The following is a 26,894-nucleotide window of genomic DNA, read 5'->3' on the forward strand; positions in this document are numbered from 1 at the left end:
AAAGGAGACACATAGATAAGAAAAAAAGAAGGCTAAAAATCCTAAAATTCATAAGGAAGAATATTGGGATTAGATAGAAAGCAATGGGGTGATCAAAACAAAACTTAGAAAGAACTGACCAAAATTACACTGATAACACCCATCTTAAAGCAGGCTTTAAGACTGAAAAGCAAGAAACTTTCCAGGAAACAAAAAAAATAAAGCCTTTTAAGAAACAGAGTTCTAGTTAAAACAAAAAATAGAATTCTAACAAACCTGCTGCTTTTGTTGCTCTGCTTTGTCTTTAATAACAGCCTCACATCCTTCTTGACCATGTCTTTCTTCTTTTTGAACAGTAACCAACTCTTCAGAAAACTCATATTTCTGCCGTATGAAAAAAATATTAAAAAGCTTATACACAAGAGAAAGTAGTAATTGCTAGCTACACACTGACTTATCCTCTGTACAACAGAGCATATTAAAAATTTAATATTCTGTATAACAGAATATTTTAAAAAAAAAAAAAAAAAGTGAAATCTTACCTAAAGCCTGTCATCAACATAGGTTTAAATTGCTAATAACAAAAAATATGAAGCAAAACTTGATTCATTCATTCCTGGACAAGCAAAGACATTTTTCAAATCTGAGGGGATCTTTTCTGAGGCAGTGAAAGTGTAGGACACCAAAACTGAAACTCAAGTGGTTGGTCAAGAATCTGAGGAATAGTAACTCAGCATAAGCAAGGAAAAATAAAGATGACGTAGAGGGTAAACAACATATACAGAAAAATCCAGGATTTTAGAAAACAGTTCTAGAGAGGAAAGAAACATTTTGAGTCTCTAGAATGTTAAAATGTTTCAAAAATGTGTTCTAAGCATAACGCATAGTCGGGCAGAATGGAATTTGTTCTTGTTGCCCTCCCTCTTTCAACTTCCCTTTTGGACAATCCATAAACACTCTGAATGTAGTTAACTGTACTTTAGGTCAGCTATTTTACCATTCTTTTCATAGAATCATGGAATCATAGAATCATAGAAAGGCAGGGGTTGGAATGGATCTTTAGAGATCATCTAGTCCAATCTCCCTGCAGAAGCAGGTCCATCTAGATCATGTAAAAAAATTACCTTAATTACCTTAATCTCCTGAAGTACTCTCAAAGAACTACACAACTCATGAACAGAATTAATGATTTCTTTGTACTTTAATATGGCTTTTTCAACATACTTCTTTCCTTCTTCAACACCTACAAAGGTAAACCAAGATGAAAGTAAAACAGAATACCTGAAACGTGTGTAACAATCAGTGTGCTTTGTAACCCAAATGTACTGCAATAATTACAGTTTTACTAGTTTTGATTTGATAAAGGAGTCCTGTTGTTTGCAGCAATGTCCTTTCCTACCTCTTACTAGCTTACTTGAGGTGAGCCCTCATACTCTTTGTAGGTCTTTTGCTAGGCTTCTCCTTGATCAAAATTACTTCTATCTGGTCAGTGATACAGTTACGAAAGATGCAGACCTGGTAAAATGTCTCCTAAACTAGTGACTTATTATACAGCTAGGAAGGACTTAGATCCCTGTTATAAAGTATACAAAACAAAAGTGGGATAGAGAAGCTTTTTCTTGTGTGATGACTTAAAAACTACAAAGTAGCTTCGTTCTCCCAGTGGTCCTAATCAGCTGGTGTCAAGAATCCATTCTAACAGCTCCTTTCCTATATATAGCAATGTTTAAAATATTGAGAAGTTTCTTAAAAAAAAAGAAGGAAAAATAAATCCATCTGTGCTCTCTGAATAGGCTTTTCAATGCTAAATCAGAAAAATCAGGAATTTACAAGCACCTTGACTCCTGAACTTTTTTCAGATTTACTGCTTGAATTGATAGGCTACCCAATATCCTTGCACATTTGGATAGTCACCTTATCTTTAGATAAAATAACTTCAACAAGTATATAAACATTACAAGTGGAAGAAAAAAAGCAAAACCAGAAGTTTGTTGACCTTTATTCTTTTTGGTCAACAATGTTCCAAGTAAACACAATTGCAAATACAGTATATACATTTTTTGCTAGTTAAATGCTTAAGAAAGTTGGCAATCATAGAATCACAGAATGATGGGGGTTGGAAGAGATCAAGTCCAACACCCCTGCTCAAGCAGGTCCACCTAGATCGGGTTGCATAGGAACATGTCCAGGCAGGCCTTGAACGCCTCCAAGGAAGGAGACTCCACACCCTCCTTGGCCAGCCTGTGCAAGGGCTCCCTCACCCTCACAGTAAAATAGATTTTCCTTATGTTTAAACGGAATTTTTTCTGTACCAGCTTCATTCCATTACCCCTTGTCCTCTTGCTAGATACCATCGAAAAAAGGGATGTCCCAATCTCCTGCCATCCACCATTTAGATATTTGTAACTATTAATGAGATTCCCCCTCAGTCTCCTCTTTTCTAGACTAAACAGCTCCAGTTTCTGCAGCCTTTCCTCATAGGAAAGATGCTCAAGTCCCCTGATCATCTTGGTGACCCTGTGCTGGATTCTCTCTAGAAGTTCTCTGTCCCTCTTGAGCTGGGGAATCCAGAACTGGACACAGGACTCCAGATGAGGCCTCACTAGGGCAGAGTAGAGGGGGAGTAGAACCTCCCTCGACCTGCTGGCCACATTCTTCTTGATGCATCCCAGGGTGTCATTGGCCTTCTTGGCCAAGAGGGCACATTGCCAGCTCACATTCAACCAAGACTCTCAGGTCTCTCTCTGCAGAGCTGCTCTCCATCAGGTCAGTCCCCAGCCTGTACTGGTGCATATGGTTGTTCCTCTCCAGGTACTGGGCTTTACATTTGTTGAACCTCATGAAGTTCCTCTCTACTCAACTCTCAAGTCAGTTGAGATCCAACTGAATGGCAGCACAACCTTCTGGGGAATCAGCCAGTCATCATGGTACGCTGTCCCTTCATCCAGGTCATTGACGAAGATGTTGAACAAGATTGGCCCCAGAACTGATCCCTGTGGAACTCCACTGACTACAGGCCTCCAGCTCAATTCTGTGACATTGATCATCACCCTCTGGGCTCTGTCATTCAGCCAGCTCTCGATCCACCTCACTGTCCACTCATCCAAGCCACACTGCCTGAGCTTTCTGATGAGGATGTTATGGGAGACAGTGTCAGAAGCCTTGCTGAATTCAAAGTCGATGACATCTACTGCTCTCCCCTCATCTAGCCAGCTGGTTATGCACTCATAGAAGGCTATCAGGTTGATTAAACAGGATTTTCAAATACTTTTTTTTTTTTTCAGATACCACTAGTTATTTCCACTGTTCATATAAAAGATTCATTCAGTACTGAGGTGTATCACTATACTATACTCTTGCTTCAAAGCCTTGCCTGACATGAGATATCAAAAAACAAGTAAAAATAAGTATTTTTTCTGAAATCCTTCTCCTCTTCCAAGCAATACTTTAAAACAACATTTCATTTTTAAACTTCATATGATTTTCCTCTGAAATGAACAAATTTAGGAATCTGCTTCCTTCTGCCCTAAGTTGTTGGGTTTTTTTTCCCCACAGTACATTACCAAACAGCTTCTCACCATATAATCGTTTAGCAAGGTCTATAATCCGCTGCAGTTTTTCTTCTTGTTCAGGCACTGTAGGCTCAATAAACTTGTTGAATTGCTTGTAGAGAGTTTCTATTGCTTCTCTTGTTTTGCATTCTGCAGAATACTTGCCAACTCTAGTGACTGTTGCACTCATATCTTCAAACCAAAATTGACACTGAGGGATAAAAACACTGCATTATAATGAATTATTATCAGCAGTTAAAGATTTTATAGCATAGGCTGGACTATTTTTAGACCTCCCATAATCAGTGTCATACACAACGTCTTGAATTTTCCAATTTTAATTTGTTCACTACCAATGCTGCTTCAAATATTAACAGCTGTTAAACAGTTATACCTTTGTAAGGGTGGCAGGTTGCTTGGATTTATTCTACTAACAAATGGGAAGTTTAGACTCGGGAACCATTAAAGTTGCTAGGAATATTTTTACTGACAAGACTGGGATTTAGAACATACTCAATAAATATTTTTGGTAACACTACTCACACAAGGACAGAATGTAGTATTTGCTCAATAGCATCCATATTGCATCATTACAACAAGCAGTTAATACTGAATATTTGTAACTGCCATTATAGTCAGTATTTAAGACTAGATATATTCACTGAACAAAAATCATTGAGTAAAAGGTTTGGGGTTTTTTTTATATATTTAAAAAACCCAGAAATCTTAAATTTTTGCTCTAGCAAATAATTTGTTTCCCTAAAAGTAAGGGGAAAGTTTAAAAACTTAAATGCACAACAAATGCTAAGAAATTGCTTTGCTAACTGTATATGAAATGATACATAGATTGGATCACTGGAAAATGAAAATTTTTAAAACAAAACATTAGTATTGTGATCCATCACTAAGAGAATTTATTTGTCATACATTTAGGTCATTGTGGAGATAAGAACAGTACTATTTCTAAAAATAAACAATGATGGTATGAATGTGCTTGCCTCACAGTAGATGCACCAAGACAATACCTCAAGAGGAAATCACTATTACAAGTAGTTTTTTCTTTTAATTGTATGAGGCAGTCCTCAGACACATCAAATTAAAGTTAACAGAAGTCTTCAGAAAGACTCAGACTACAATTCAGAAAAGAAATATACACGTACTTCTATTTTAAAATCTATTTAAAAAAATTACGTGCTGCTTTTGAAAAACTGAAAATTTTACATTTCAGTTTACATATCCCACAGACAGCTCTTCCTGACAACAAAGTGGCTATTGTGATAACTTGGCTCTTGTGGTTTGACAGCTATTAAAGAGAGCCTTGTCACACTTTCTGTGTTGCCTCAGAATATATTTAGAGAAAATAAGCAAGTAAATATAAATATGATCATAGATATGCTGAATCACTATGAAAGTCATATGGAGATGGAGACCCAGTCTTGTGCATGGTAGTACAAGAATATGGTCACGTTGCACCTTTTCTTTCCCGTTTTATCCACAAAGCTATTCAACAAAAATAGAACAAAATTCAGATCTTTACCAATCTACCACTTCTGGAAGCCAAAGATTTTTGCCTGAATTAGTTGTAAGTATTTTTATCTATCATAGTCCTAGATAATAATTAGATCCACAGTAAGGATCGAGGGTTTATTAGTACCTCTTCCATCATCTGTTGCAGATTCTCCATGAGATCCAGATTTTGTTTGTAATCCTCCACAACTATGCTAAAGTCATTCAACTGTTTTTGTAAGTCATCAATTAACGCCACGAGGATCCTGACTTTAGCATTAGGTTTATTTGCTACAGAGCCAATGACATTCTTCTCTAAATTACCCATCTTCTTTCTAAGACTCTGTTAAAGAGATATAGCAATGTTAAATACCACAACAAAAATGTTTCTGTTTTTAGAAATAAAAAGTGAAAAAACATGGGGAAAATCACACAAGCATATATCTTGTCCTCTGTTTTCAAAATTACAACTGCTTTTTTCAAAGATCAAAAGAAACGGAAGGATTTCTACAATGTGCATTAAAATCAATGTAAAATATATTTATTAAAGGTGGAATTTAGTTATATTTTTCAGTTTAAAATAAACAAATATTTGCAGTAGTAAAACATGGGATCCTGAACAAATTGACTTTAATTGAATCTGGAAGGGAAAAGAAATACCACTAAACCTTTGACTAAATACAAGTCAGTTTAAGCATTTTGTGTTATTTATGTCCTAGAACACTAACATATTGGTTAAGAATCTGATGTAGGCAACATTATTAACAACTTAGCATAATCTCAAATACCAAGAGGAATGAATATTCATACTAGTACTTTATGATGTCTGGTCTAAACATTACATGTAAGTTTTAGGATAAAGTAGTATACATCTATACATTTTTATGTATGTCCTGGTAACAGTAGTCTTGATAGTTGATCAGAACTTCATTGTGCTAGGTGTTTTACAAGTGATACAAAAAGACAGGTCCTTGATTTCCATTTGGAAAGGTAGAGATTGATTTAAAATAGGAAAGTATTTCATGAACTATCTACATATACGCTTCTAAGATTATACACTGGTAAGAAGACAGAGTGTTGCCAGTAGATCAAAGAGAGTGATTTTCCCCTTCTATGGAGCACTAGTGAGGCTACATCTGGAGTCCTATGTCCACTTCAGGTGCCTCATTAAAAGTAATATCTGAATATTCTTGAGAAAATCCAGAAAATGTTGACAAAGATGACTGAGCAAGGACAGAGAGAGAGGGGATTTTTTTTAGCATGGAGAAGAGATATTATCAGTGTGTTTAAAAATACAATGGGAGGGAGCAAAGAAAACAGAGCCAGACTCTGTCAGTGGTGTCTGGTGAAAAGATAGGAGCCAGTGGACCCAAGCTGAAATACAGGCAATTCTGTTTATGCAAAAACAAACTTGATTTTTTCAATCTGAGGGTGGAACAGCTTAGCCACAGAGGTTTTGGAGTTTCCTTCCCTGGAGAAACTCAGAAAGAAAAGCCTGGGCATGACGCAGAGAAAATGTTTGTAGTGGACTGTACTCTGAGGAAGGAATTTTGACAAAATGATCTCCAGAGGTTCCTTCCACCTTAATGATTCCATGACTAAAAGTTGCATTTGTGGATAAAATTGCAAAGATAGGCAAAAAAAAAAGTTGCAAAATAACAACCAAGCCTGACAAAAATATAAATAGAAGCTACTGGAAATTTCAAGTAATAGAAGAAGAGTTTCTGGTGAATGCAAAGAATGAGTGAGGTTGGCAGGGTTCTAAAGTGCAAATTAGTATGATCAACTCTAGGCAAGACATGCAGATGAAATAAAGACAAAAAAGAAGCTGGATGCAAGAGGGATAATGTGCACATTTATTGTTGATTTTGATGGGGCATTTGTTTATTTTGGGATTTTCTTAGAAGAGAGAGATTAGGTCACATATTGTGAAGGAACAAAGGCAAGAAGAATAAAATACTAAGCAGAAAAATAATGAAGGATAAAAGGAGTGAACACAGAGAAGTCAGGAATTAAGATTATTTTACTGAAGGAAATGGAAGAATAAAAGGAATAGAAAAATGAAAAATGTATCAGTGTGACTGAGAACAAAAATATAAAGCTGACTAACAGGGAAGCTCACAGTACACCTTGAGTCTTCTTTAATCTGCTTGGCACTGGCCACAGCAATTCAACCAGCGAAGCCTTCACTAACACTAAAAATTTCTAAAATTACCTGTATTTTCTCTGCATATGTATCAACTTGCTGAATCTGTATTTTAAGTACTTTCAAATTCCGACCTTTTTCACTTTTCTTTGTGTAGTTAAACTTCAAATTGTTAAATTTCTTTTTGAGATCCTTAAATGATCCTCTGAGCTGAAACAGAATAAGAATATCTGTTAGGAAAAAAAGAAGCCAGTACCTTTCAATTTACATTTCTTTTATAGTTGTTTAATAGACCATGAGCTGAATGCTAAAAATTTAATACATAAATTAATAATGCTGTGACATCTGATAATGCATCCTTATTTCCTCACAACTTTAAAAAAAAAAGGATTGGAGAAATGGATGAGATCCTTGCTCAGACAATCTATGAAAAAATCCTGTCAAAGAGATTTCAGTGGTTTTAACTAGAGGCAGGTGCCTTTCACATGTCCATTTAGTGACAATGATAGCATTTAAATGTGTATCATTGCTGAGTTTCCAGAAAAAAAAAAAAAAAAAAGAGTTTTACTGGGCTGAGCAAGTAGATTCAAATTTATTCATAGCACTTTTTCTCCTACAATACATTTCATTTCTGTCAGGTTGGTTTTTTTGTTGGAGTTCCCTTCACCTTCTCACAGCACATTCCTGTCATTGGGGTTTTTTGGCAGAAGTCCTGCTTCTGAAAAGAAGTTACATAGGGGTTTAATTTTACACACTGTGACAGTCAAAATGTTGTAATGTAAGTATTCACAGCATATGAAGGTTAATCAATCTCTATGCAGAATCAAGATGCAGACTGTATGAGTACCTACCATTCAATGGCTAAGTGTGGCTAGTTAGATTTGGCACCACATGAGAGTATTATTACCAGTTAGAACTGGCTTTGTGCAGTGAGCTGGACACGAGGGGAAATGGTTCGTATAATAACATAAAGAAGAGCTACAAGCTCCAATTATTAAGTGTCCATACCTTTCAAGACTTTTCAGATGGATATATCAGCTAAGATAACTACTATTCACTTTAGTTATATTAAATTTGTTGTAGAAGTCTTTTGTTTCTTAGGTGGAATGTAGATATATTTTCTTTAACCTACAAAATGGTTTTTGAATCCAGAATAATAGGAATGACACTGATGAAGCTCTAGGAAGCCATGCTTTTATTCATACATATATGAATCATATGCATTGTCAATTTACCAGAATAAACTTAATAGTCATCAAAAAGAAGAGTCAATGCATGCTAAAAACCAGCATTTACTGTGGTAACTAGTTATAATATAGGGTGGCTATATTACTTTATTTTTTCCTTAAATGCTGATTATTCATTTGCTTTAATGTCCTCTTACAAGTGCACTCTTAATAAACCACTCTTTGGATTCACAATGTTATTATAAATAAGCATATAAAACATACTCTACAAGATTATCTGTAAAGGACTATGAATTAAAGGATTTTTAAAAAATATATTTTCTCTAAAAACTATGTAAATTTCAAATTTATTTTTTTAAATGTAAAAAGCTTTTTTAGCTATTACAATTACTTTTTAATTCCTTTAAGCAAAGATGTAAGAACCAGACAAGTAAAACTCTGCTTAAAATATACTTGTGGTACTTTATACACAGTACTATTTTAATTACATTACAATTCTATGATTACATTTTCAAATTATTTGTAATTAAATCATAAAATTTTAAATGGAAGGTTATAAAAATGATTGAAACTTTTAAAATGTTTCACATTCTTTGGGTTGGCAGTCTATTGCTTTTGGGAGAATGTAGACTAAATTATGGAAAATTATGTTTAGCTAAAGGAACCAATATAAAAGAAATGCAGCACTTTGAATGCTTTGCAGTCTATTCCTCCAGGTGGATAAATTAAAAGAACTTAACTTGATTAGTGTTAACAAGTTCAGGTCATATCCACAATTTGATATTTAGTTAACATTTTCAATCTTTTTTTATGTTAAAGAGTCCTACAGACTTCCACCTGCCCCCCTTTCCCCTTTCCTCTTAAAGGATACAGGGAGTAATGAATGCTTATTTTGCAGCTACTATTATTGGAACAGCTAGAAATCAATCATTATTATTGTTATTACATACTAATGTTAATCCATCAAGGGATATATTTTTCATTTTCATTTCATCTAGTAGGATGTTACTATATTATTGCAGCAGTAAATAGACAGATGGTTTTCACTCAGTGTAATGGAAAGGAAGGGAATTCCATCACTGGCACTGTGATCTTCAATTAGTTTAAGCTCTTTATCCCACCTAACTACACAGAATAATAAAATCTATCTAAAAGCCCTCTGTTAATAAGACCACCTCTGTAGAACAATATTTTATATTCAGAACACAAGAACCTTATTTTCTGGATTAATTTTTGAGGAAAAGAAGAGATGAGAAAGAGTTTATTTTAGTTTATTTCACTGGCTTATGCACATATATAGGCTAGTGGTCATCTATAAAGCCAGAAGCTCTCCTCATAGCAGTACATGAAATTAGATCGTCTTGTTTCAGATATGATGGCTCATGTGTCAAAGGTTTGCAGCTGCTGTCACTCTTCTCTTTTAGCTTCAGTGGAAAAATGAGATTCAGCTCAGATTCATACATCACACCCTCAGAGTACATGTACGCAAGTCCTGTTATCATCAACAATTGTACCAGGGATGATATAGAGCTGCTGGTTTGTAGAAATGTAAATGGATCTAAGCTTTCCACAATATTCTGCAAAATTAAATGAGAAAACTAAAGGAACTATACACTCTAATATGCTCCCAATGACTTCAACCTATAAGCTTAATGAAACTTTGTAACTTGTCCATTGTGTCATAGTCATTAATCAGGCAGCTGTTCCTAACTATAGTTGGCCTGTCATGGGTGGAGAATGATAGTAGAGGAGAAGGGTTTAGGTGTCAATTTCTCCAATTTATCACACAACTACAAAATAAATAGAAAAAGCAAGTTATAAAGCTGCTTTAAATATGGTTTTGTTACCAATACAATTCCACTGAAATGCTTTGATTTCTGTACAATCCGCCCCAGGAGGTACTTCACCGTTGTTAGCCACTCACCTTTCCCTTTTTATTAACACATAACATTTTTGATAGTTCTAATAATCAAAACAGTCTATGAAAGTAGGTTGCTGAAAATAGTTTTTCAAAGTGGCCAAGATTAAAGAACAGCCAGCCAGAAAGTGGGAAGAAAGAAGACATGGTGTTCGAGGCATTAATGATTAATTCTTGGAACACAATCAAAATAAATTACAAGATGAGAAATGTGCTCATAAATATCAGTTGCTACTGACTTGTGAAGAGACATAGCTCATTATCCTTTATTATTAAAACCCACATTTTTGGTCATGCCTTTCCATAAGTGTGTAATTAATAACATGGTGAAGAGGAAAGAAGTGAGATGACTGGGGAAAGCAGAGAACCCACTCCAGGATCTGTTACTCTTGTGTTGTAAGTTTTGTGCAGACATACTCAAATGTGATTTTCAAAGTGATCTCCTAAAGTTTTTTCATTGCAAAAAAAAAAAAGCTTATGTAGAGAACTGTGTCATTTATAATGCTGTGAACAGTTTCAGTGTATTATTAAGCTACAGTTATCTGAGGCTTGATTTAGCTCTATCACAAAGATTGCAGTGAAATGCAGTGGAGTTGCAGCTCTTTGAAGGTTGCTACCCAAATTAGTCTGTGTAGCAGGAAGCCCAAACTGGCAATACAGATCTCAAACGTCATACAAGCTTTCCTTACATCTTTCAAAGATGTAGAGAGCATAAAATCTTTTTTTCCAGCCTTAGCAATTTTTTTTTAATTACATAAAGCACACAAAAGACACACATTTTACTCCTTGCTCCTCTAAAATTGTTCTACAACCATTGATAAGTGTCCTTGGCTATAACTTTAAATATTCATTTCCTTGCTTCTTATAGAAAAGTGTTTTGTAAAGTGTTACAAAAATAGGGAGCTAGCCAAGTCCTCTATGTATGACATTTTTAACACAAGTGAGTCGCAATCACCAAAGCTCTCACTCATGTACTTAAATTCACCACATAAAATGTAATGTTTACTGTAAATTCCAAATATGTTCTGCCAACTTTAAAGTTTGCTCTGTACACCACTAAATCACAGCTAATTAGTTGGTTCGCTGTTTACTATGCAACAGCTATGAACAGCTGCTTCTCGCTGCTGGCACAAAAAATATTTGCTTAGAAACCATAGATAGTAAATAAATTATTTCAAACAGGACTGCCACATGCTAGCAATACTCAGAATAACTTCTGATGTTAAATTAACAGAATTTTAAATACTGAAGTGAATATCCACAACCAACAGTCTTGAAGTAGGTCACTGTTTCTTGATCCCTAGACAGAATTAGTTGTAAGCACTTTATGAAAAAAAATGAAGAAAAATGGCTGTGCATTAATGTGCATGCAGGTACATTAGGCAAATATTGTTTAGGAAATATCTTCTTTGCTAATCTCTAATAGAAAAGGATTCTAAAGAAAAAGGTATCCACAATTGGTATATTTCAGTTAGTTCACATTCAAGACTCAATTAGGTTCGGGGATGACAGGTTTTAATCAATCAACAAGAGAGCTGGTCAATCTTCAAGCACCACTTCCTCCAAGTCCAAGATCAGTGTGTCCCAATGCGCAAGAAAGGAGGAAAAGGAGGTAGGATGAGCTAGGATCTGCTGGGACAATTCAGGCAGAATGCAGCCTTCTATGAGAAGTGGAAACAGGAGCTGACTTCTTGGGAAGAGTATAGGAACATTGTCAAAGCATGCAGAGGTGCAACTAGGAAGCCTAGAGCCCTTCTAGAATTAAATTTAGCCAGGGATGTTAAGGACAGTAAGAAGGAGCTTTTCAAATACATCAGCGGCAGAAGGAAGACAAAGGGGGAATGTGAGTCCACTACTAAACACAGAGGGTGCCCTGGTGACCAACGATGCAGAGAAAACTAAAGTACTGAATGCCTTCTTTGCTTCAGGCTTTACAGCCAAGGCCAGCCCTTGTGAAGCCCAGTCCAGCGAGGATAGGAGGATGGTCTGGACAGCAGAGGGCTTGCCCTGAGTGGAAGAGGAAGAGGTTAAAGACTTGCCCTGGGTCCTGATGGGATGCATCCTAGAGTGCTGAGGGAGCTGGCTGGTGTGATTGATAAGCATCTCTCCATCAATTTTGAACAATCGCGGAGGACAGGCGAGATGTCTGAGGACTGGAGAAAGGCCAATGTCACTCCAGTCTTCAAAAAGGGCAGGAAGGATGACCCAGGAAACTACAGGCCGGTAGTACTACTCACCTCCATCCCTGGAAGGGTGATGGAAGAACTCATCCTGACTACCATCACTAAACATATCAAGGAAAAGGTGGTTATCAGGGGGAGTTAATATGGATTCACCAAGGGGAAATCTTGTTTAATCAACCTGATAGCCTTCTATGAGTGCATAACCAGCTGGCTAGATGAGGGGAGAGCAGTAGATGTCATCGACTTTGAATTCAGCAAGGCTTCTGACACTGTCTCCCATAACATCCTCATCAGAAAGCTCAGGCAGTGTGGCTTGGATGAGTGGATGGTGAGGTGGATTGAGAACTGACTGAATGACAGAACCCAGAGGGTGGTGATCAATGGCACAGAATCAACTTGGAGGCCTGTAGCCAGTGCGGTTCAACAGGGTTCGGTTCTGTGGCCAGTATTGTTCAACAACCTGGATGATGGGACAGAGTGTACCCTCAGCAAGTTCCCTGATGTCACCAAACTGGGAGGACTGGCTGATTCCCCAGAAGGCTGTGCTGCCATTCAGTGGGATCTCAACTGGCTTGAGAATTTGGCAGAGAGGAACCTCATGAGGTTCAACAAGGGCAAGTGCAGAGTCCTGTACCTAGAGAGGAACAACCCCATGCACCAGTACAGGCTGGGGATTGACCTGCTGGAGATCAGCTCTGCAGAGAGAGACCTGAGAGTTCTGATTGATAATAAACTAATTGTGAGCCAGCAATGTGCCAGGCCAATGGCATCCTGGGATGCATCAGGAAGAGTATAGCCAGAAGGTCAAGGGAGGTTCTACTCCCCATCTGCTCTGCCCTGGTAAGGCCTAATCTGGAATCCTGTGTCCAGTTCTGGACTCCCCAGCTCAAGAGGGACAGAGAACTCCTAGACAGAATTCAGCAAAGGGCCACTAAGATGATCAGGGGACTGGAACATCTTTCATATGAGGAAAGGCTGCAGGAACTGGGGGTGTTTAGTCTAGAAAAGAGAAGACTGAGGAAGTTGGGGTATCCTTTTTTTTGATGGTTTCTAGCAGCAGGACAAGGGGTAATGGGATGAATCTGGAACAGAAAAAGTTCCATTTAAACATAAGAAAAAAACTATTTTACTGTAAGAGTGAGGAAGCCCTGGCACAGGTTGCCCATGGAGGGTATAGAATCTCCCTCCTTGGAGGTCTTCAAGACCCACTTGGACATGTTCCTATGGGACCTGATCTAGGTGGACCTGCTTCTGCAGGGGGTTGGACCAGAAGATCTTTCAACGTCCCTTCCCACCCCTACCATTCTATGATTCTATGATTTTATGGACATGGCTTTCCCATTTTAAAATGAAAGAAAAAAATCAATAGTGAAAACTATACTTAAAAATACGCTGTGCAATTCTTTTGCTGAGGGTGTCCATTAACTATGAGAAACTTAATTGTTACATTTTGCAATATAGGGCATGTGGCAAGTAACTCGTGTCAGTGATATTTTTGGTTTAAATTTGAGAAAGTCATAAGATTGATTTTTCCTTTACTACCTGCTCTCACTGGAAGTAATAAAAATAATTCTTCTTAGAGAGGATTGATATTCTCCTGCCCTCATTATATAATCCCCAAATCAAAGGAGAGCAGTAAGATTAATTTAATGTAACAGTGTGTCTTTGAATACAGTCTTACATTCAGGCCACTCAGTTAACGTTTGCTGAAGAAATGGAAATTTTAGGGGGTTTCAATAAAAGCCTAGAATACTTTCATTCCAGCCTCAAATATTCCGATTCTGCCAACCATTGTAAATCATAATGGGACTTGTTGTTTAGGTACTTCGTGCTTTCATTCTCTTCTATAGCATGGTCCCTTCTGTCAGACTGCTTCTCCTCTACTGTCTGCTTTTCTGATCACATCCTACTATTAGACAAGAAATTACATCACAGGAAACTGATGCACAGAAAATCAGCAAGCAAGATATACTCAGCTTATAAGAGAGCAGTGATTAGAACTGGAACTGAGTTTCAAAAAAAACTTGTCCTTTTTTGGTGCACATGTTCTTTCAATTTTAAAATACCATTTCATGAAAATGGATACTTTTCAAAAACACACAAAAATATTTTGCAATAGAAAACAAAATCCATACAATTTACTCATTAAAAATAGTTGGGACAGAAATCTCAGTCACCTCTACTTTGATGATTCTGAGAAAATCTAGTCAGTCCTCATGCAGTTGTAGATTTACTTAGAGAAAGATAAAATAAGAAAATATAACTTTCAGTGTCATGTATTTCCACTACCTGTGCTTCACACTAAGCAAACATTAGTGTGACGTCTTTACAGGTTAGAATACAGTTTCTGTACTTCATGAATGCATAGAACTGTAATCTGCAGAACATCAAGTCTAGCGATCGTCATCCTCTTATTTTAATGGATCACTCTGAGAAAATTAATTCTATGGAATGTTTTTCCCAAAATAATTTTTGCTGGGACATCTATCAAATTCAACCTTCTAAGTTGTGAGTGGATTTGTATTTAACCTATAAAGATGCTAAGATAACTAAGTGATGATGAAAATCTACTTTTCTGTATACATATGAAGCATCTAGTAGAATGGTGAACAGTAACATATATTACAGGACATCACAGTCTTTTAACACTCATTTAATGTGTTGGGATTTATCTCATTTACCTCATTTATCTCCTCCTGAGTGCTGTAATGTTGGTAATGGTGCAACAGTTCTTCCTCAAACTTATCAGCTTTGGAGCTCCAGTTGACGCTATCACACTCAAATCTAGCAAGTTCTTGTTTCAGATTCTTTACAGAAATATTCAAGCAATTCTAAATAGAGAACAGACAAAGGAATTTATGAAAGTCAGGAAATTTATTGATTTAACCAATCTAAAATGGAAATCATTTTGAGGCAGAACATGTATAGTCAATCACAATGGGCTAAACTATTAAACATCCACTGTAACATAACAAGCGCATATCAGTTTCAATCACCAGTAATCTAAGGAATAGTTTTGGGTCAAAGTCACCACTCACACATGACGTCTTCTCTGAGCAATGGTAAACGGTCTACTCTAGTTTGTTGATTGGCTCCTTTCTGTTGCTGATCAATTTATGGAGTCTGAAGAACAAATTGGCAATGTGGATAATCTAGGCAGGCTCCTGCCCTGAATAAATAATTCCTCTCTAAAAAGATATCTGATTTGCCATGCAAATCCACTAATACGGTAACACTTTCTACTTTTTTTTTTTTTTGTTCTTTTACTATCATTTCTTTAAAGTCGAATAAATATGCAAAGCAAACTTTACAAAGTAGCAGGAGTCTGATATTTAGATGTGACATTCAAGAAATCACAAACAGAGCTTTGGACCACGTAAAGAATACTAGAGAACAAAAAGCCATGGGTTTTTTTTCCAAGTGATGTTATTTTAGGGTTCATTTCTTCTGTATTTCAAATGTATCTCAATTTTTTCCAGAGTAAAATCTGTTTGCTGATGATTAAAACATAAAAAAAGGTTTTAAAGAAATTATTTTTCTTTTTGTTGGCAAAATCATTTTGTAATGTAACTACCAAAGAATAAACTTCATCATTCTTGGATGTTTCATTTCATTTAATGGCTGTATACCTGCAAATTCTAAAAGCAGAAATCTAAAAATCATCAATTGTTTTATATTTTATGTTTTGCTTTCTTTTAAACGGTTCTTAGAACCCTGTATTTTTTCTCAGAGTATTAATACATTTTTGTACATTTAAAAGTCAATCAGATAGCTCCAATACTCTTCATTCATATTTATCTTTGATTTCACAAATCCTTCTAACTCTACTCACAGGTTGCTGCACTGCAGATAAGATATCCACTCCACGGGTAATAAGTAGTTTATATAGGTGTCTGATGTGTTCATGTTTCTCCTGAGCATTCACAAGGTGGTTTTTAGCATGGTGCATATTTCCAGGGTCATCACATATTTCAGGAATATCCAATTCTCCTGATTTTGAGAGACATTCCAGCTGGAATATATTAAAATGAACATCACTGTATGTGAAAGGAGTAATAATAATGTGAAACAAAGCCTACAATTCCTTTCTTGTCTGTAATGTGTTACCCTTAACTTTGTTGATGTGAATTTAAGTAATCAAATTTGGGTTTAAATTTCAATTTCAAATTCTCCACTTGTCGTGCAATTTTAGATTCAAAATTTAATTCAGATCACCAGGAGAGTTTGTTTGCAGGAAAAAAAAGAAAATATTACAGGCACTAAAACCAAAACCAATTTAAATGCAACACAAGGAGGTATATTTGAAAATATTATACTTACTTTTTTCTTAATGTGATGGAATGTGATTGTCTTCTTGAAAATCTCACCATATGCTGTCATTGTGTCCTTTACCGTTTGATGGAAATGAATGAGCTCACTCATTCTCTCAGAATTCTCTTTCACAGGAAATCCCTTCTGGCTTGACAATTTTAATAATTTTATCAGGTACTCAAGCTCAGCATTCAGTTGCTAGCAAAAGAAGTAGAAGTTACTCAAATTAAACAAATATATTAGCAAGTTTTCCCTTATGTTTGATGAAATAACAACTTAGCAATGCTAAATTTAATGCCATACCCTTTAAAACGCTCTCCACATATTTGATAAAACTCAGAGATGGTATTCAGAGGAGATAAGAAGCTAATTATGACATACCTCAGCCTCTGACCAATCTCAAAAGCATGAAGCTAATACTCTCCTTGTACTTCTACCACTCTAGTACTCTATTTGTGCAGCTAATATCACACAAGACATTCTCTGGACATTGAAGGTAAGGTAAAATGTCTTCTCCTTTATAAACATACATATACCTTTCCTTCTGGAAAAGCAATATAATACATATAACACTGCAACTCCAGAGTGTCTGAGGTCAATCTTTACTGCATGTAAAAAAAATTTTTATCCATCATGCAGGTCACTAGTTTGGTTTCCTACCTGATACTGTGGTTTCATTTCGTTGAGTTTTTTTTGTAGTTCTAAAACAGTAAAAAGGTCATTTCCAAGGTCAACTGTTGCTGCAAACTGGAGTGCCTCTTGAAGAATCTCCAATCCATGGGTAGTCTAAAAGATAATCAAACAGTTTAGTGTTTCCATTTGTAATACATAAAAAAAAAATAAACACAAATTTAAATTTGTAGCAAGGACATTCCCAAAATCAAACACCAAAATGCTGTCAGTAAAATCTTTCTGCCTCAAACCCTCTGTCTGACAAGGATGATAAGAACTATTTAGGACAGTGTGCAGAAACAATGCAGACACTGAGATGGAAATACCCATATCATAGAGTATTTTCTATAACAGATGTCATAATTTAGGGATAAATTGACAAATGACAGCTACAAACTTCTGGTTCTGCTACTAGCCTAGCTAATGTTTTTAAGAAACACTGTACACTGTCTCTATGCCAAAGAGGTTTCAATATTCTTTCTTTATGAACATGGTTGGACTTGAGTTGAGTAACTATTAGGACACAGTTTACTAAAGTATTTATGAAATAGCAATAAAATAGTGTTTTTAAAACAAACCCCCCAAAAAACTCTAAAGAACTTCTGGCACAGCATATGGACTTAATTAAAACTTAAATTTTGAACAGGAGACTTGGATCTGTATATGTCTGAATAAGGGTAAAAATAATCAAAGATCAAAACCATTTTATCTCTCTTAACTACTGGAATAGTAAAATAGACTTGTGATAAGTAACTTACCAATCAACTCTCTTAAGGGATACCTAAAAAGTTGAGAGAGTTAAAACCTAGTAGAGATTTACAAACGTATGCCACAGTTCCTCTCACAGAATCACAGAATGATACGGGTTGGAAGGGACCTCTAATGATCATCTAGTGAACTCCCCCTGCCAAAGGAGGTCCACCTAGATCAGGTCTCACAGGAACATGTCCAGGCAAGTCTTGAAAACCTCCAGAGAAGAAGACTCCACAGACTCCACACCCTCCATGGGCAGCCTGTGCCAGGGCTCCCTCAGTCTCATAGTAAAATAGTTTTTTTCTTATGTTTAAATGGAACTTTTTCTGTTCCAGATTCATCCCATTACTGCTGCTAGAAACCACCAAAAAAGAGGATACCCCAGCCTCCTCAGTCTTCTCTTTTCAATACTAAACACCCCCAGTTCCTGCAGCCTTTCCTCATATGAAAGATGTTCCAGTCCCCTGATCATCTTGGTGGCCCTGTGCTGGATTCTCTCTAGAAGTTCTCTGTCCCTCTTGAGCTGGGGAATCCAGAACTGGACACAGGACTCCAGATGAGGCCTCAGCAGGGCAGAGCAGATGGGGAGTAGAACCCCCCTCGAACTGCTGGCCACACTCTTCTTGATGCATCCAAGGATGCCATTGGCCTTCTTGGCCACAAGGGCATGTTTAGTCTATTATCAATCAGAACTCTCAGGTCTCTCTCTGCAAAGCTGGTCTCCAGTAGGTCAATCCCCAGCCTGTACTGGTGCATGGGGTTGTTCCTCTCTAGGTACAGGACTCTGCACTTGCCCTTGTTGAACCTCATGAGGTTCCTCTCTGCCAAATTCTCAAGCCAGTTGAGATCCCACTGAATGGCAGCACAGCCTTCTGGGGAATCAGCCAGTCCTCCCAGTTTGGTGACATCAGGGAACTTGCTGAGGGTACACTCTGTCCCATCATCCAGGTTGTTGAACAATACTGGCCACAGAACCGAACCCTGTTGAACCGCACTGGCCACAGGCCTCCAAGTCGATTCTGTGCCATTTATCACCACCCTCTGGGTTCTGTCATTCAGTCAGTTCTCAATCCACCTCACCATCCACTCATCCAACTCTTTCCTCCTAGATATTTTACTTACAGTTTTCAGTTGTTCTTTAAATATGTGGCACTGTTGCTTGATGGGTTTTACTTGAGTAATTTTAAAATTCCAGACTGCCCAGAGATTGGTCAGCTCTTTCTTTTCTTTACTCAAATTGTCAACAATATCTTCTGTTACCTGTACAGATTTTTCCACTGTTAAACATCCATGTATCTGGAAAAATAAACACACACTTTTTTTTTTTTAATAAATGTTTTATAAAACACAATTAAAACCTCATAATAATAAAGTCTCAACAAAGCTTAACAAAACTGAATAACTCTTGCATAACAACTTTGAGAATTTCTGGTACTCTAGATGTCTTTAAATACACCGTTTTCTTAGAAAGAGGCATAGGTAAACAGAATTTGTACGCTGAGGACATGGCTAAGGTTAAAGTTGAAAGTTGAAAAGAGATCAATGATGACTGAATTATTGCCATCTAATGACCGTACAATGCTCATACAAAATAAAATAATTTCCAAATAGATGGAACTACCCAATACAGTCTTTTAAGAAATAATAACTGGAAAGAAACGTGGATAAAGAAAAGACCACTCCTTTATGCTGATAATCCAAGCAACACCAAAGCAGAGGAGGGATAAAGTGTTCAGTATTTGAACATTTGTTGCTTTTTCCTCTTTTAACAGAACCCATACCAGAAATCTGGGTAATGTTGTTTCTGCTTTTCTCATTTCAGAATGTTTCTTTTAAGAAAAGTTCTGTTCATAATTCACTTATGTGATCCAGATATTTAAAAGTTTCAACCTACAATATAATGAGAACTGAGTAGCAGAAAATATGGTGGCAATATGCTTCCAGGTTTTTAGAGAGGTAATATCTGAAGGTATGTTAAGACTTTAAGAGACTGCAATGCAGCCTTACACTCACACATAGTCAGTTTGCTTTTACTTTATCTTATCTGTGCCTGTCATAATCCATCTGTGACAGTACACACTTTAGCCTACATTGTCTGAGTACTCTTCTTCCTTCAGTAGGTTTTTCCAGCTCATCTTGCATGATGCTGCATGTTTTCAACATCAACTTCCCCTTCTCACTCTAAAATAATTGCTCCCTAGTCTGTCCTATTTAAAAAAAAAAAAAAAGAATAGTTGGATATCCAAGCTGTCTACATTCATTGGGATTACTTTAGGAGGAGTGGCTTAGGGAATGGTTGCACCTTTTAAATTATCATCTCACGAAGGGATGCTAGAAAACTAGATAGGGATGCCTAGGCAGCACAATTGAACTCAAAACCAGGAAAGGTTATCTTTGAAGAAGCAGCTCTAGCACCTATTTCTTTCCAAGAACTTTACACACTCTGTTAGTAAAGACTGCCACTTTGTGGAAGACAAACTTAATGTGCTCGCACATATGCTGCTTTCCAACATGCACAAAGGAGTTATGTGCATGTATTATATTTATATGCACGTATCGGGTCGTTTATTAAATGCTCTGTCATTATTAATCACAAAACTTTCTATATTACTTCTAATGACATTAGCACTCAAATAATACTTTCATATTTTAAAAGTATATAGCAGCATTAGTCCCTTTAAAACTAGGTATTGGAGAAATCACAATGCATCAGCAGCAGAACTCAGATTAGACCTTATCACAGGCAAACACTGAATATCAGATATAATTTATCAGATTATACTCACCATATTTACTAAATTAAGAAAATTGCAACCCATATCTTGGGTGGAAAAAATCTTCTTTATGGCCTTTTGCCACTGAGTATTAGCTGATTCCATTTCAATTTTATTTTCAGTCTTCCTGTTTCTTTGTAACGGTTCTGATTTATACAATTCCTTCAGATTTTGAATATCATTATTCACCTACAGAAAGATATAAAATTATCCCCCAAAAATCAAATTAAAAATTGAGCTACTATAATCAAAAGATATACAGCTATGATAAAATTGAATAGTAGCCTCTGAATCTTTCTCCAGGTTTTAAGATCTATAACCCTCTCTAAAATCTACACAAATACTAAATAATTTTTTTAAAGTTTGAAATAACCTGAAAACCAGTAGACAGATTGCTGCTATCTGTTCAATTTTGGCACACGTCATTACATGGATATTGTATCTCAGTGTATCAGTGCAATGATTTTCATAGATCTGTTTAACATGAAGCAATTGAAGTTAGCAATAATTAGAAGTAGATGCAATCCAATCTTTCTACAGTTTATCTTCAAATAAATAAATCCTACAGTTAATTTTATCTGATAGCTCCATCCTCAATTTCTTTCTAAATATAAAAGAACAACAGTATTGTAGAATCTTAAACATTACATAAAAATAAAAATTAACTGCCCTAGGCATGATTGGCATTACTACCAAAATTATGTTGGTATTTAATTGATTATGATTTCAGGTAGAGTTGGGTTATAATTAATTTTAAAACCCCTTCAGATTAATTATCACTGCAATGGAAGTAGTGTAAGACAGTTAGAAATATCTATATCCACATTTTATAATATGATCTTTATTAATATATGTGATGATTTTTTTTTTAATTATATGAAGCAAAATTAGAAAACTTGTCAGAGTACGTACACATAAACATTTTTATTATGAGTACATGTGGACAAGAGAAAGTGAAAATTCATTTATATGCTTCTTACAACAGTGATTTAAATCAGTAGAAAATCCATACATAGACTACATGTTGAAGCAAGATCAATGACCAGGGCTGCTTGCCCCAGTGGAACAAATAAGGACTTGCTGTGCTTTCATGGCACAGTATCTACAGGGTGTGTCTTTCAAAGCTAAAATCACACTTTTCACATACAAGATTTTAACAGTCTAGTCAGGGAATACACAAGTAATCCATACCTCCATAGCTGACTTCAAGAAGGCCACATAAGTTTCTAGAATTTCTAGTTTTGAAAGAATACTTTTTTCAGTTTTTTGCAGTTCTTCATTCAGAAAGTCAACTCTGATAGAAAAAGCTGCCACCTGCTCAGGTTCAGATTCTGCCATATCTTTGATTATTCTCTCAGCTGCTTCCAATTCATGTGAAGTTTCCTTTGAGAATATAACCATAGGACAATATGTATAATGACAGAAAAGGATTTGTGAATATTAATATCACACTGTTAATTTTTGCTAGTATTGCTTTCATATATAGTGCAATTGCTTAGTTGAAGAATGAAGGATATTATATGCTGAAATTAACCATTTCTTTCCTGCAACATTTTAACACTAAAAATTGTGAATGTGGTTATTAAAAGAGCTATTTTGAAGGGGAAAAAAGTAGGAATATCAATATTCAGATTAAATAAACCACTACAGACTGAGAATGAAAACAACAGAAAGGTTCCATACAGGAACATCCATAGCCAGAACTGATATAATTCCATTAATAAAAAGAAACAGTACAGCTCAACTTTCTGAAGTGATTCTCTTGAGTCTAAATCCCTCTTAACAGCTTGTCTGATACTCAGTTCTCAGTGTCTACTCTACTGTAAAACTCCACAAGCACTAAATCCTCATAAGGCTACTGTTGTAAAGGCCTGTCATTGTAGCACTTTGCCTTATGAATCTTAGGTCCACTGATATCTTCCTTCTTTAATAAGCTGTTTCCTAGTTCCAGACTAGTCTCTACCCATCAAGCTAGATTGCCCTGCATTCCCACCCAAACCAATGTCCTTGCATGCCGTGAATCTGCAAAAATCAGATGGTGACCAAATAAGGGGTTGTATCTGTTACTGTATCAACTGCTCAGACCCAGAAGAAAGTCATAGTATGCTATCTGAGCAAGAGCTATGTTCTTAACATTTTCCATGTTTCAGATGGGGTGTGGTTTTCAGATTCACTGTCTTAACTCATAGCTTCATATACCTATGTCTATATGCTTATCTACCTTTATATCTTTAACTATATACCACCTAGCATATCTACCTATGACATTCAGTAAAGAATGCAAACTCTAGCATATCACAATCCACAGAAGGAACAGACAGCAGAGGTTACTATTGCCAGGGCTGACTGTACACTGCAAACAAATAAAGGTAACTCTCTGGAATGCAAAAATTTGGCAGAAACTAAAAATTGTTCCATGTTTTTGTGGAACATAAAAGGAGCTCTTGCTCATTTGCTGAACTTCTTATATTCCTACTATGTATAATTTCTTTAAGGTGAATTTTATTTCCACAGACATTGTATAGATCCAGCTGTTGAATTCCATAAACTGTTGCCTGAAACAAAAAAACAATCCCATGGGAGTCCTAAAACATAGGATACTCCTAAAATATATACTGCCAAGTTGTTCAACTTAGCCATTACATACACACCTATGTTAAGACCATAGCGAGGACCCTCAACAGGTTTTAAGCCACTTTCAGATCCTGCAGTACTGTTAACAGAGCTGGAAAAGTCCTGGATGTGACTGCCACAGAGCTGAGTGCTGTGGTCCTTTAATACCATGGCTACGTTCACAATATGATCAATGGATATCTGATGGCAACTTTATAGCCCATTCAAGTTTCACCATTTGGGAAGTACTTTTCTCTTTTTTGATGTTTCATCCTTTTTATCTGGCATAATAAACCACAAGAGGAGTTTTCTATGCTTCTATCTATCTAGACAATTTTTGAACTTGGTAACTCGGGTAGGGGTAGCAATATACATTTGAAGTCTTCCTATCAAGGTTTGATATTGGGATCTTGAGGTAGTAACAAATAACACAATGGAGATAAGCAATGACTGACCTATCATGTTAACTGTGGCTTTGTCCATTAACTACAGTTTTAAATGAAGTTATAGACATCTTCTCTTTCCAAGAATACATAAGACACTCAAAATGTCTCAGCTTATTTGGGGTTATATACAGCATGTTTTTGCTCTTTTAAAAGTGCTTAATGTCACTAAAGTGTTTTGGTTTTGTTTTTAATTTACCTTTGTTTGTTTAGCCAGTTCAAGGTATTTCTTCAAAACTCTTTCAGACTCAGACAAGCACGAACCAATCTCCACACCAACCGCAACCATCGAGGTGATTTTTTTAATTGACTGCAATACCTTTATTTGGAAGCATTATTTCTATAGTTAATTTATAGAAGTAAATGGTATAAACACAGTATAAAACATCACTTTGTATAGAAAAAGAATGAAATAACACTTGTCTGTTGGTGTTTAGATTATGTGCTTTGTATAATCAGAGAAAATCAGGAGTGAATATACAAAGGAAGACAATTCTAGTGTTTCTCCAAAGAAAATTCTAACATGTATGTTCAGAATTTGCAGAAGAAAAAAAGTCCTGTTTCCCTTTCTTTTGTTGCTAGTGCTTCCTCTTATCCTAAGTATTGTAGGCTTGCAATTTCAATAAAGCACAACTGCATTATAATCTAGATGAAATATTCTTGGCAGAAATACTTGTTTTGCTTGGTTGCCTGCTTTTATTCTCCAGAAGGTACATTTAAAGATCCTCTACCAAGCCAAGAGACCTATTTTTGTGCAAATACATGTACACAACTTCATTTCATTGTCATCTCACTGTGATGTTACATATGCATGATAACAGAACAGATTATGGAGAGGCAGATATCATAGTATGTGTAGTTATTGTTAGACATATGAATTCACATGCATCATATATTTTAAAAACGGCCTGCTGAGGTTCAAATTTTATTAAATGAAACTCGAGACAGTTAAATTTAGCACCATATTGTTTGGGATGCTTTGCATTAGCACAATGTTGGAATTAAAATTAGTTTGCTTTTCAGGAGTATAAAAATAAGCACTATTCATTGTAATAAAGATCATGTATCATGACTCAAACCTTAAAAGTGTTCTCTAATGTAAGACTGGGGACAAAGTGATTAGAATAAACTGTAGAATGAAACCATTTATCAAAATCGGGGTCTACATTTTGTGTAAAAAATACCTTCATACCTGAAATTTTATCTTAAGATTCACAATATGCTTTTGATATAAGACCACAGCGGCTATCAACAGAATCTTTATTTTCATCTCACATCAATGATATTTCCATCACAAGGCTCTTCCATGTAAATTTCATGCAAAAAGACCAATTTATGGCAAATTGACTTTTCATTTCATTCAGGATAATTCATTATAAACATCATACTGATATAAAATATCACAATAGAGATTTAATTATTCAGTCAATAAATTTCACTGACTTTTTTGGTCTACACTCTGGGATTTCCTTCATATAAATATTGTTATACTGTTATATTTTTAACCTGAATTTACACATGGAAACTTATTTAGGACCCATGTGTCTATTCCAACACCAACAATTCAATAAGGATGTCTGCAGTGCTACGAAACCTTCAACAGCTTAAGAAGGCTGTTATGTCCTTGATGCATCACTATCTTAATGAATAAAGGGATTTTTTTATAGTCAGCACATCATCTCTCCTTTAAATTTATGGAAAATTTGCTGTGGTTCACAGTCACCATGTTTATTAACCCTCAATTTTGCTTATTAACTCTCATACTTCTATTTTTGTCTTCACACAAATGAAACAGAAGTCATAGAAATAGTATAGGAAACCTGATTGCTCACTATTTTTCCAAAGGAACAAATTATAAAACCTCATTATCCAAGAAATTTTAAATCACCATTCAAATATTCTCCTGGAAACAGGTGCCTTTTCAGAACAATTTTAGGTTTATTTGTGCTGATAACAGCATTCAAACATTTTAACAACAACTGTGCACTCTAACAAATCAACATTTTACTTGCAATTATTTGAATCAACTTTAATATTCACATAGCTAAATTATGGAAATGCAATATACTGTTCATGAATGCAGTAAGACAATGATGTTTTGATGTACCTTGTTTAGATGGTCTTCAACTGAGGCAGTCCATTGCTGTCTCTTCAAAGTAAGTTCTTTATAATCTGGACACTGTCTGACCAATTGGTCTACCTTTTTTTGAACATACTCCATCATTTTCTGAATTCCTGTCACCCAAGAACTAAAATGGAAAAGTAGAATTTTTGTTATTTCTTATTTTTAGTAAGAAGGATGATAATGATAAAAAAAAAAAAACAACATTTTCTGTTCATTTGTATGGCAAGTAACTCACAAATTTTAATCTGTGAGCTTTAAAGAAAAATAACCAAAAAAAAAAAAAAAATGAATTCAAACAAAACATCACTAGCACATAATCTAGATTCACATGTCAGATATGGGTTACTGACTTCTGTCACCTTTCTAGAATCTATTCCTCTTCCAATGCAAATTTGCACTACCTTTTATTATAAGGCTGCAACAGGTCTCAAGAATTTTTGAAAGTAGGATAGAATTAACATACTTCTCTATTTTTACTGTGAGGTGGATTTCCAATTATGTCGCAGAAATCTGTGTTATTATTTCTAAACATAGTCATTCCTCAAAGTGAGGATATGAGGCTTTCTAAATTGTGAGTTACTAGAGCAATTATGTCTATGAGGGCAATTAAGAGTACCAATGAGTTCTGCAATAAGGGGGAAAATTAGAAATCAGGATTCAGTCTTGATAGAAGTTCTGTTTTCTGTCCAAATCTTCCTCCTCTGACCCTCAGCTTTTCATACAAATCTTGTAT

General features: G+C 35.7%; 1 protein-coding gene across 1 annotated transcript in view; it reads right to left on the reverse strand.

Moving 5' to 3' along the window:
• The window catches only part of CCDC141 (coiled-coil domain containing 141), a 79,937-nt gene that overhangs the window by 17,984 nt on the left and 35,059 nt on the right, over positions 1-26,894 (reverse strand). Inside the window, 14 exon segments of the mRNA XM_062004898.1 lie at positions 256-363; positions 1,113-1,222; positions 3,558-3,741; positions 5,185-5,379; positions 7,252-7,392; positions 15,152-15,301; positions 16,303-16,482; positions 16,791-16,979; positions 17,442-17,567; positions 19,329-19,502; positions 20,993-21,169; positions 22,172-22,363; positions 24,236-24,355; positions 26,144-26,285. Coding sequence (XP_061860882.1) covers positions 256-363; positions 1,113-1,222; positions 3,558-3,741; positions 5,185-5,379; positions 7,252-7,392; positions 15,152-15,301; positions 16,303-16,482; positions 16,791-16,979; positions 17,442-17,567; positions 19,329-19,502; positions 20,993-21,169; positions 22,172-22,363; positions 24,236-24,355; positions 26,144-26,285 — 2,188 coding nt within the window.

The sequence above is a fragment of the Colius striatus genome, chromosome 11, assembly GCF_028858725.1.
Source record: "Colius striatus isolate bColStr4 chromosome 11, bColStr4.1.hap1, whole genome shotgun sequence".
NCBI classification, from domain to species: domain Eukaryota; kingdom Metazoa; phylum Chordata; class Aves; order Coliiformes; family Coliidae; genus Colius; species Colius striatus.